Raw genomic sequence first — 12313 nt, 5'->3', positions numbered from 1 at the left:
ACTATGTAACCAAACCATTCATATATATCTTAGGCAAATCTGGTAGATAAGTCTTGATATTAACAATGTGTAGATTTAAAATTCTTAAATAGAAGAGGTACAACTATTCAGAATAGAGGACCGAACTCCAAAAGGGTCAGGTTAGTGTTAAAGCTAGCACTAGACCCTAGTTAGCTCTTGTTCCCAAATCACAGTGACTTTCCAGGTTTCGTTTTAATGAGTGCAATTATACAACAGCTGCTTTTAGCAGAACTAAACAAAGAGATCATTCTCCCCATGAATATACTATTGCAGACAAGTAAGTTCTGATGGACTGACGCAGTTTCAGCCCTCAATATCATTCTAAATGTCTACACATAAAGTTTAGTATTTACTGCAAAAGTCCAGAGTAGAGAAAACTCACATGTCGTTCCTACCACTGCTTTCTCACTACCTTCCAAAAGGTCCCAAAAGTACAAGGATGACTGCTCCATCTGGTCTTCAATACTGATGAGGAAAAGCAGCAGCAGAACAAAGTGGCTTTAGAGATACATATATATCCTATATAATAAAAGGCTAATATGCAAATCAACCGAACGGTGGAATGACTGGTCACTATGACATGCACTGACCACCAGGGGGCAGACTCTCAATGCATGAGCTGCCCTTCGATGGTCAGTGCACTCCCACAGGGGGAGCGCCGCTCAGCCAGAAGCCGGGCTTATGGCTAGCAAGCACAGCTGCGGTGGTGGGAGCCTCTCCAGCCTCCACGGCAGTGCTAAGGACCCCTCATGGGATGTCCACCTACCGGCTTAGGCACGCTCCCCGCGAGGAGAGGGCCTAAGCTGGCAGGCGGACATCCCCCGAGGGCTCCTGGACTGTGAGAGGACACAGGCCGGGCTGAGGGACCCCCATCCCCAAGCGCATGAATGTCATGCACCGGCGTTCTAATATATATAGAGAGAGAGAGCAGTGCAATTTATACAATTAACCCATAAACAGTCAAGACATTCAATGTGCATTTTATCATTTTACTCTTTGGAAAATGGAAACTTTACAAAAGATGACTAACTGCCCATTTATGGTTTTCTACTGTAAGTACCTTTCCTCAAAACAACCAAAATAAGGATTTTTGCCAAATACAGCTATTAAGGAATAATCCAAAAAGAGCTTAAAATTGTCAATGCCATAGCATTCATTATCAAGCCTATGCTCTACATGAAAGAACATTGAAATGAAAATATTAAGAGCTGTATTTAACTTTAAAGAGAGCAGCTTATTTTTCAAATTATAATCACTTGCATTTCACATATTAAAGTAAGCTACGTTCCCTGAACCCACCAAAGTGAAGTAGGAGAAAGAAGACAACAAACAGGGAATGGTGATGGAGTAGACTATCAGAATAGGAATTAAAAATATATATATATGTGGCTGTCTATAGGTAATTGAGTTTTATTAGGTTTCCTGATACAAGTTTGATTTCCTATAGCAGTTGAAATTTAACTCTTAGTTAGATACAGACTATTCCAATGTTGGGTCTAGCTAGCATGGCTAACAGACACAACATTGGAATAGCCTATAGCTAACAAAGAAAGGCTTAGAGAGCTGTTCATTAGCTAATTTATTCCTTCAAAGAAAGAGCAGAAAATGGTTAACTGTAGGGACAGGGGTAGGAGGGGCGGAGACTGAGCAGCCTCCATTTGCTGGTTTGGTATTTTTAATCATCAGGTTTGTTTCTCAGTATTTATTCGCAGCACAAAAACACCAAATAATTCTCCCTTTAAAATGTTAATGATACTGGTCAAGTTAAATTTTATTTACCTCCACTTTAAGTAAAGCAGTAAAAAGGCAAAGACTCTCAGGTAATACAACAGCCTGAGATAATTTAAAAAAACAATTTAAAAAAAAAATTTTAAGAATATGCAGAACTGCCCTGACCGGTTTGGCTCAGTGGATAAAGCATCGGCCTTCGGACTGAAGGGTCCCAGGTTTGATTCCGGTCAAGGGCATGTACCTTGGTTGCGGGCACATCCCCAGTAGGGGGTGTACAGGAGGCAGCTGATCGATGTTTCTCTCTCATCGATTTTTCTAACTCTCTATCCCTCTCCCTTCCTCTCTGTAAAAAATCAATAAAATATATATATTTTTAAAAAGAATATGCAGAACTAGTATTATGGTTAACACTTGCACAAGGTTAAAACGTGGTGATCGGTCATTACTTTTTAAAATCCGTGTTACAATAAAGAAGTAGGTTAATGAGGTCATTCAAATTCACTTTCCTCCTAATAGTCTATCCACCCTGTCAGAGTCTAGGCAGGCCAACATTTCCCGTGTTGAATCAAATTAATGTTTTCCTAATTACTACATACGTATATTTTTTATATTTACAAAAGCTAGACTAAAGTGGTATGTGTTCTATTTCAGAAAAATGTTTTCATTAGCTTACCTCAGACTTTCATTTCTTTCAGGGCAGGTCAGTTTTGAAAATTTAATGAGGTAGTCAAGTTCTGTTAAAGGCAAACACACTGCACCATTCAAGCCCTCCTTCAAGTCCTTCTGCACATGCTCCTGTGGCAAGTTCTGTAATACATACTGAACCTGGAGGACGGTGCAGAGCTTCTTCTTCTCAGCCTCAAGTTTTAGCATGTGCTCCCTTCTCTGGGCCTTCTTCTGAGCTTTCAGTAGCTGTTAAAACAAACGCTAATTAACATGGACTGATCCCAGAGACTGGAGATTAGAAGATAAAACTCATATACAGGGTGGCAAAAGTAAGTTGATAGTTGTGAGTACCCAAAACACAGAGTTTATTCTTGTATTATTTATTTATATTACAACTGTAAACCTATTTGTGCCCAGCCCTGGCTGTAGCACTGACTATGAAACTGATACATTCATTTAACCCTGCTTCCTCCTTCAGCTGAAGAAGTCCCAGAGTAATAAACTGGTTTGTCTCAGGTAACCAGAGCCCAGGGAGTCCAGATTACCCGCCTCCAACTCCAGGCTCTACCTAGTACCTCCCAATATCACCATGAGAAGCAAGCACCCACCGCTGATATCCGCATCAATCCAAGGTTTTACTTTTCCATATTTGGTATTATCAAGCCTTCTTAGACCAAATATTTTAAGAAAATGCTTCACTCTGTTTTGGGTTATTTTTTTAATCTCATGTTCCAGGAGAAGAATATTTAAACTATAATAGTCAGTTTTCAACCAACCAAAGACAACCAACTGGCTAAAGCACGAGGAATTGGAAGCCAAACAGGAATAAAATGCCTAACAAATGTAATGGGGGGAAAACAGCCACAGCCAACAGGCTTGTTTGAAAAGTAAAGAGATATTTTCAGAATTGTGTGCCAGTCTTGATGGAGCTTGTATCTTCCAATATTTAGCTGACAAAACACATACGGAAAATTACTGTCTACTCTAAAGCTCAGAACTGCAGCACCTTAAAGCAGTGATGGGCAACCTTTTGAGCTCGGTGTGTCAAACTTCGCCAAAAAACTGAGCATAACTCGGGTAGTGTGTCACTTTGAGGAAAAAACTAACTCCAAGACTCTAGTCGCAAATGTTTCATCCTCAGGAGCAGCAAATGTTTCATCCTCGGCATGCGGCCGCCTCAGCGGCCACGTGTCATCAGAAATGGCTACACACGCGTGTCATAGGTTCGCCATCACTGCCTTAAAGTCTGACATAATACATGGCTTCCCATTAAAAAATAATAATAACACAACAAACAATAAAAAGTACTATTTCCACTAAGAAACCTAAAAGTTCTTTTCTTTCCATAGTTGTTTTTCTGGTTGTAATGTTTGCTTCATGTTGGGTATTTTCCAAGATATAAAGATCAAGAGAACAACAACAACAACTAAAGTCTAAAAACTTTCTCCTGTAGGTGGGTTAAATTATTTGATACAGCATCAGTATTTAAAACTCTACAAAAGAAATGTTTATGTTCATAAATCCTAACAGATAAAGACTGAGGAAAAAAACTCAGGAAAAATATTCATATGGCATTATTAATTAACTTTCTAGAGGTTAGGAAAGCAACTTAATAAACTTGACTTGTGCTACTCTCAGGGACAGGAGACAAGGGATGAAGATAAAAGTTTGAGAATGAGGCACAGGCTGGTTGGGGTTAATGGGTAAGGGTATTTTCTTCAGGATGGCAAAGGCTCAGAAAATCTTTCCCAAGACTTCAATGTGGACTCACTGCAATACTAATTAACCAAACTACTACAGTAGTTTCCGTTTCCGCTTGAGAGGAGGAAAAAATATGCAGATGCAAGTCGAACTATCCAAGTCTCATGATGACACAGTCTCATGATGATGTAGGGAAAGGCAACTGATGCCAAGGGCATCTTCAAGATGGTATCACAAGATAACCTCAGATCTCTAGTTAGCCATCTCCCAAGGTTGGATTAGGTGTTCTTATGGGTTCATGCTACCCTGAACTTCCTCTATCCAAGTATCTATTACATTAAATGGTTATCTTTTTATTTATTTGCCATTCCCCCTCCCTCCCTTGGGCTTCAACTCCATGATGACAAAGACTATATGTCCGCTGTTCACCAATATATCACTAGTGCCCAGGACAGAGCTGGACACATGACAGACTTCATACATTTGCTGAGTCAATCAAGTATCAAGTAAGAAAGCATGTTGTTTCCTAGATTATAATCAGATGCTCCTGTCACAAACATCACTGACAACAGCCTCTTTCTCCTTATTTATATAGAAGCTAAGAAGTCAGGTTACATCATCTTCTCTTCTTCCAGTAGGGGACTGGTTGGAAATAAGAAGAAGGATAAACTGCTATCAACCAACAGTCTTGAATAATCAAATTTATTTTCTGAACCATGATGCAAAATGATAAATCCCCAGCAAGGGATAGAGCTCCTATCACGCAGACTAAGAGAGGTGTGGCTGGGCTGAAGGGAAAGAAGAAAATGTTACACAAGCTGCAAAATTGGCTATCACAGAAGAGATTTGACAAAAGAAACACTTTAGTAAAAGCAGAGCCCAATAATTATTGGGCTGGAAGGTACTGACAAGCACTTCTATGGTTGCGATTCATTAAGGTACATTCCCAAGTACTTTTTAGCACCTCACCTTTAGTGCAAATAAAGAAAAATAATCCCACACATAACAAAATCTGGCGGTTTGGAAGCTACCTCTTGACCATAGCAGTGGAAAAACAAGTGAATATACAGGTACCATATCTATAAAAGTAAAGTAAAGAACACAGTTTTTAAGAGTGAAAAGTATTAGAGCTTTACCTTCACTCTACCACTTCCTGGCCATATGACTTTGAAGAAGTTCCTTTTGTTCTGATTCTCAGATTCTTTATCTGAAAAATGGGGGCAACTTATATCTACTTCCTGGGTTGCTATAAAAACAAGTGGATTTTTGTAGGTGCCTGGCACATGGAAAGTATTTTAAAAAAAAAAAGATGTATATCTAAAAACAAAAAACCATATATTGAAAAAATAAACTCCTGTATGGAAAATTAAAATTTGATAGGGTAACTCTGAGTAAAGAGTGTCAATGGAGAATTTTTAAGTATTAAAAGTACACTTCCAACCATCCAAACAGAAGGTTGATATGATCGTTTTAGAGTAAAATGAACCAAAACGAAATAAACTTAACATATTTGGGGGTGGAGGGAGTGGAGAATCGATCATACAAGAAAACAAATTGACTTAAAAGTATTGTATCTAAAATAGACTATAAATATTTAATAACTGTGGAATTAACAGTAATTACTAAAATGAAGTAACTCATGAGTAACAATGAGTTAAAATATGTTATGGTTGACAAAAAGAGCTAATATCATCTTAGGCTTACATTAACAGAAATATCCAGAAAACAGAAGGTAGTGGCTCTACACTAGGCTATTTTAGATTACACACTACCTCTGAGAGTTAATGAAGGCAGACATCCAGAAGAGAGAACTCCGGACTATGTTACAAAGATTAAGATGGTAGATGTCTTCAGCCTAGAAAGTATGTTTTGGGGTTTTGGCAGGTTTTTTTCTGGAGGGGCAGGGTATGCTGGTGGTTGATGCCAGAGAAATGGAGAAGAGAATTTCAGTTCACCGTACAAGAAGAAAATAACCAGAAAGTAGAAGAGACTATCTTATGCGGTATGCTCCCCAACACAGAAATAAATTTTTTTTTAAATTTCAATTGTTAGAACATGATCTTACAAGGGCCTTCTCACTAAGATTCTAAAACAGTGAAGAATACTCCATTAATGAATGCTTAAGATTTCACATTATTTACTGATTCAATTTGCCAGAGATAAAAGTTTGAATTGTCAACATAGAGAACCTAACAGGTGAGACCAGACTAACTCTAACATGAATCTTAATTCTTCCTGATAATAACTGCCCTGGTCTCCAGAAGAGGCTACCAATTCCATGTTTCCTAATACATTAAGTAATGCTGACCTTAAAAGTCTATCATGTATAAATGTACAGGCCTAAATCCTAAAATATACTTAATAAATGTACCCATAAAAATAGTTTTTATTCCCTTCTCAGTGATTTCTATGGTTCCACAGTGAAATAATACACATTAATCAGATAACTAATACTTTATCCACAGTGTCTCACATTCAGATGTCATTTGTGTTCTCTGGAGCAGCGGTCACCAACCTTTCGGACCTCACAGACCACCAGTGATCTGCGGACCACCGGTTGGCAACCGCTGCTCCGGAGGCTCCAGAAATCTGAAAACACGAGTTCTGGAGTAGCTATGCTCAACCCACATCCACAATAAAATATCAGCAGGAATGAGATGGATGGTAACGAAGTACCATCAGCAGACTCTTGACATTTTCTTCCAGATCAGTGGTGGAACAGGTTTTAAGGAAAACATACTCACATCTTGGCTCAGTCCCGAGAAGGTTTTCTGAAGCTCCTTGGCAAATTCTAAGTTATGTAGCACTTCTTCATATTTCTCAACTGCTTCCTACCAAATAGGAGAAGAAAACACCAATTCTGTGAACTTCTGTGTACACATATGTCAAAATAAGTGTTCCTTAAAAACGTAAGAGATTTAAGACTTTATGGATTAGACATTTACTATATCTAATTTAAAAAGTAGAAAGAGTATTTAGAAGGTATATAAAGTTAAATTTAAAAATTCAAATTTTATACTAGAAATCTGAGCCATAATAATAATGTTGATGATATCTATAAAGTCAGAGAAACCTTGGGGTTTTAAGAGCACTGAGCCAACAGGATTCCTGTCAATATTCATTTTACTACTCAAATATATTACACAAGTAGCAAAACTAGGATCACACAGATAGATAAGAAACTTCAAGGAATGTATATTATGGTAGAAGAGACTTGTAAACAATTACCTATGACAGGCAAAATTAAGTAAGATTGTTACAGAAATACTGCAAATTAAAAGAGACAATTTTTTTAAAGATTTCACAGATGAATAAAGATGATAATTAGAAGAGTAGGTTTTTCATAGGACTTAAACTTAAATCCATATGGAAAAACTAAGAGCCAATATGAAACAGAACAAGAAACATGTCCGACCAAAGAAAGATCTATAATGATAAGAGCATAATATGCTAATTAGACCGGACAGCCTAACGACCTTCTGGACGTCATTCCGGATGTCCTTCTGGACGAAGCTGCAGTGACGGGGGCTGAGGCAGAGGTGGTTAGGGGTGAGCAGTTAAAGGCAATCAGGCAGGCAGGCGAGTGGTTAGGGGCAATCAAGCAGGCAGAGTGGTTAGGGGCAATCAGGCAGGCAGGTAGGCAGGCAGGCAAGTGGTTAGGGGCGATCAGGCAGGCAGGCAGGTGAGCGGTTAGAAGCCAGCGGTCCTAGATTGCAAGAGGGTGCAGGCTGGGCTGAGGGACCTCCCCCAAACCCCTCCCATGCACGAATTTCATGCACTGGGCCTCTAGTATATTATAAAGCCTCCATAATCAAAATAGCATAGTACTCCCTTTCTAGATATGTATCTAAAAGAAATGAAGACATTATGTCCACATAAAGATGTATATGCAGATTTATATAGCAGCATTATTTATTATAGCCCAAAATAAAAATAATCCAAATATCTAGCAACTGGTAAGTGAATAAACAAAAATGTGGTATAAAGCATACAAAGAAATACTCGTCAGCAATTTAAAAAAATGAAAATACAGGCTCTAACATGGATGAACCTCAAAAACATAATGCTAAGTCAAACAAGCCAGATGTGAAAGAAATACCCAGGAAAAGTAAAATTTAGAGAGATAGAAAGCAAACAAGGGCACAAAAGGGAACTTAGAAGGTTTATAAAAATGTTTTAAAACTAGACTGTCGGGACAGTTACATAGCTCTACAAATTTACTATAACTCATTGAATTCTATACTCACAATGGGTTAATTTTCTGTTATGTATATGATAACTCACTAATGCTGTTTTTAAAAAGTCTGATAATACTAAGTCTTTACAAAGAGATAGAGCAATAGGAACTCCAGTATTTGACTAAATGGTACAATAATTCTGGAAAACAGTTGGCCATTTTTACCTATGAAGTTCATTATAAGTATGTACCCTGAAAAAAATCTGGCACTTGTGTCTCACTTGACATATATAAGATTCATCAAAGTAGCCCCGGCAGCTGTTGCTAAATGGTCTCAGGTTTGATTCCTGGTCATGCATGGGAGCGTACCTGGGTTGCAGGTTCAGTCCCCAGCCCTGGTTGGGGCGCCTGTGGGAGGCAACCAATCAATGTGTCTCTCTCACATTGATGTTCTCTCTTTCTCTCATCTTCCTCCCTCGTTTCCTTCCTCCTTCCTCCCTGCCTTTCCACTCTCTCCTCTCTAAAAACCAGTGGTCCAAAATTGAGCTCTGCATCCCACCATTCCAAAACATTCTTCTTTCCTAGTATTTCCAAGCCCAATACATCAATGGTTTGGTCATCTATCCAACTGTTCAAGAACTTGCAAACCACGCTTGGTTCGTCCCTCTACTCATACATCCAGTTATCAAGCTATGTTGATTTTACCTCTCAAATCCCAAAACTTTACTCAAACCCCTCTACCACCACCTAGGAAACAGCTCTCATAAATCTCTGACTTAAACTACAGCCAACCCTTATCTGGTCTCCTTACATCCATATTTACCATCTCTAAAACATTCTTCACATAGAAAAGGGAAGTTTTTAACTACAAAATTAAAGATCCTTGCAGTCATTCATTCTCTGCTTCAAACATATCTATATCATTTCTGATGCCCTTAGGAAAAAGCAGTGTTTAAATGCCATACAAGGATCTACAGAACATGTCTTTCCCCATCCAGGCTCATCCTTCCATCCATACTGGCCTTCTTAGAACGGCCCTTTGTAAAAACATTTTCCTTCGTAGGGCCTTGACACATGTTAGCATCTGCCGACACTGCTCTTTCTCTTTCCCCACTTTAATTGGCTAAGTAAGTGCTATTCAATTTTTAGGTCTTAACTAAAGCACTTCTTTTTTCAAAGAAGCTGTCCTCAACTCTCCAGATTGGGTTAGATTCCTGATTACACTCTACTGTCATTCTGTACTTTACCTTCACGTCCATCACATGTATATTTGCTTATTTCCTGCCTCTCTTCCCCATCACATTATATCTATGAGGACAAGCAATCAAATTTGTACCTTAGGTATTATAACCCTAGCAATAAGCACAGCATCTCCCAGATTAGGTACTTAGTATATTGTTGTTGAATAAATAAAAAGTAGTTCAGAACATGATCTCAGAGAGCCTCAAATATACTAAAAATTCTGAACAGAATGTAAACGTTTCAATAGAATCAAATACTGAGATTTCTGTTTCAAGAAAAGAACACTAGGAGAAGGAGAGCTGGTGAATTGGAAAAGAAGGTCTCAAGACAAGGAGATTAATTAGGAAGATTATGTAACATTTAGGTGGCTTGCCTTGACTAGGCCAATAGCAGTGAGACTATAGAAAAGATTCCACATTACTTAACGAGCTTAGCATTATGCATTAAATATAAAGTAGGGTCAGAGTTTAGCAGCAAGGGATGGTCACCAAATCCTAATTCTTTAACAATAAAAACTTCGTCGGAACCGAAAGCATCAAGTACCCCTCTCTTTGCTCAAGCATTTACTTGAATCTCGGTTCTCCATTTCAAATCCAGACAAAAACCAAAATCGATACTAAAGTTACAAATGGGACTCTAGAAAACATCATTAAGACATTCTTCTTACTATTTCAAATGAGAAATATAGGCTTGTGTGCAATCTTAGTGAAATCATAACAGTCTATAGCTTAGTCTTTATAGGTTTACTTAAGAGTTACACTACCAGACTCAGACTCCAGGAACCAAGATGGCGGCATAGTTAAACAACTAATCTGCTGCCTCACACAACAATTTCAAAAATACAACTAAAAGACAAAAACGTCTACCACCCAGAACCACGGGAAAGCTGGCTGAGTGGAAGATTTACAACTAAGAAGAGAAAGAAGCACAATCGCTGAAAAGCTGAGGTACGGAGGCACTCGAATCGGGCCGGCGGCGGGCGGCTGGGTGCGCGGCTTTTCTTCAACCCGCAGGGAGACAAGCTCCCAATCGCTCTGAAATCCAGTTTCTGGGGACACTCGGGGGACCCAGGCACCTACGGGGAGAAGCTGGACTCTCGGCCATCGGGTCGGAAAGTGAGAGTGACTTTTTTGCAGTGGTGCACCCAGCAATCATTGTTTACTGCGCTGGAGCGAGGGGCGCAGGGACTTGGAAACGAAAGGCAGAGACGGCTGACGGCAGCCATCGCCGTTGGCCACACCCCAGCCTAGTGACGCCCTGAGACCCCACCCAGCCCTGAGGCCCCACCCAGAGGCCCCGCCCCGCACATTCAACAAACCCGCCCAGGCTCCACACAGCGGCTTTTTCATATAAATGGCCAGTTCTGGAGCAGCTTAACCAACTGCAGCTCCAGTCAGACTGCTCCAAAACCGCCCAAGCAAAGGAGGAGAAAACTAGCCCTTGCTGTAGCTCCTGCTGGGGGACACACAGTACACAAGGGTACACCAAGAGTGTCCACCTCAAGTAACTGGGAGGCTGACCCGTTGAACCAATAGGACACCTAGTACACAAAACTACCCTACCAACTTAGGGAAGCAGAGAATATGAGAAGGCAAGGAAACAGATCACAAACCAAAGAAATGGAGGAGAACAAGCGACTGGACATAGAGTTCAAAACCACAGTTATAAGGTTTTTCAAGAATTTCATGGAAAAGGCCGATAAATTCAATGAGGTGCAACTAGAAATTAAACATACACTGACTGAGATAAAAAATATTATACAGAGACCCAAAAGCAGACTAGAGGATTGCAAGAATCAACTCAAAGATTTGGAATACAAAGAGGCCAAGGACACTCTTCCAGAGAAGCATGAAGAGAAGAGAATTCAGAAAGTTGAAGATAGCGTAAGAAGCCTCTGGGACAACTTCAAGCAAACCAACATCAGAATTATGGGGGTACCAGAAGAAGAGAGAGAGCAAGATGCTGAAAACCTATTTGAAGAAATAATGACCGAAAACTTCCCCCACCTGATGAAAGAAATAGACTTACAAGTCCAGGAAGCACACAGAACCCCAAACAAAAGGAATCCAAAGAGGACCACACCAAGACACATCATAATTAAAATGCCAAGAGCAAAAGACAAAGAGAGAATCTTACAAGCAGCAAGAGAAAAACAGTTACCTACAAGGGAGCTCCCATACGATTATCAGCTAATTTCTCAACAGAAACCATGCAGGCCAGACGGGAGTGGCAAGAAATATTCAAAGTGATGAATAGCAGGAACCTACAACCAAGACTACTCTACCCAGCAAAGTTATCATTCAGAATTGAAGGGCAGATAAAGAGCTTCACAGATAAGAAAAAGCTAAAGGAGTTCATCACCACCAAACCAGTATTATATGCAATGCTGAAAGGTATTCTTTAAAAAGAGGAAAAAGAAGAAGAAAGATAAAAATTATGAACAACAAATACATATCTATCAACAAGTGAATCTAAAAGTCAAGTGAATTAAAAATCTGAGGAACAGAATAAACTGGTGAACTTAATAGAATCAGGCATAGAATGGGAGTGGATTGATAATTCTCAGGGGCAAAGGGGTGTATGTGTGGGGAGTATGGGAAGAGACTGGACAAAAATCATACACCTATGGATAAGGACAGCGGGGGGGGGAGGTAAGGGAAGAGTGGGGGTAGGAACTGGGTGGTGGGGAGATATGTGGGGAAAAAGGAGAAACAATTGTAATCTGAACAATAAAGATTCATTAAAAAAAAAAAAAAAGAGTTACACTACCAAAAG

At 39.5% G+C, this 12313-nt stretch overlaps 1 protein-coding gene across 13 annotated transcripts in view; it reads right to left on the bottom strand.

Annotated features, from left to right (window-relative positions):
* The window catches only part of CAPRIN2 (caprin family member 2), a 45046-nt gene that overhangs the window by 24891 nt on the left and 7842 nt on the right, over window positions 1-12313 (bottom strand). For 11 of the 13 annotated variants that reach the window (XM_008140528.3, XM_054718489.1, XM_028144119.2 and 8 more), the window contains exons 3-5: window positions 6864-6950; window positions 2426-2664; window positions 404-486 (exon numbers count right to left, since the gene is read on the bottom strand). In XM_008140528.3, the coding sequence (XP_008138750.3) occupies window positions 404-486; window positions 2426-2664; window positions 6864-6950 (409 nt within the window). Of the gene's footprint in view, window positions 1-403; window positions 520-1800; window positions 1855-2425; window positions 2665-6863; window positions 6951-12313 lie in introns of all 13 variants that reach the window. The other 2 variants (XM_054718485.1, XM_054718486.1) reach the window with 2 other exon arrangements.

The sequence above is a fragment of the Eptesicus fuscus genome, chromosome 7 (genome assembly GCF_027574615.1).
Source record: "Eptesicus fuscus isolate TK198812 chromosome 7, DD_ASM_mEF_20220401, whole genome shotgun sequence".
Taxonomy (NCBI): Eukaryota; Metazoa; Chordata; class Mammalia; order Chiroptera; family Vespertilionidae; genus Eptesicus; species Eptesicus fuscus.
The sequence above is the reverse complement of the archived record's forward strand: the minus strand, read 5'-3'. Positions and strand labels throughout refer to the sequence as shown.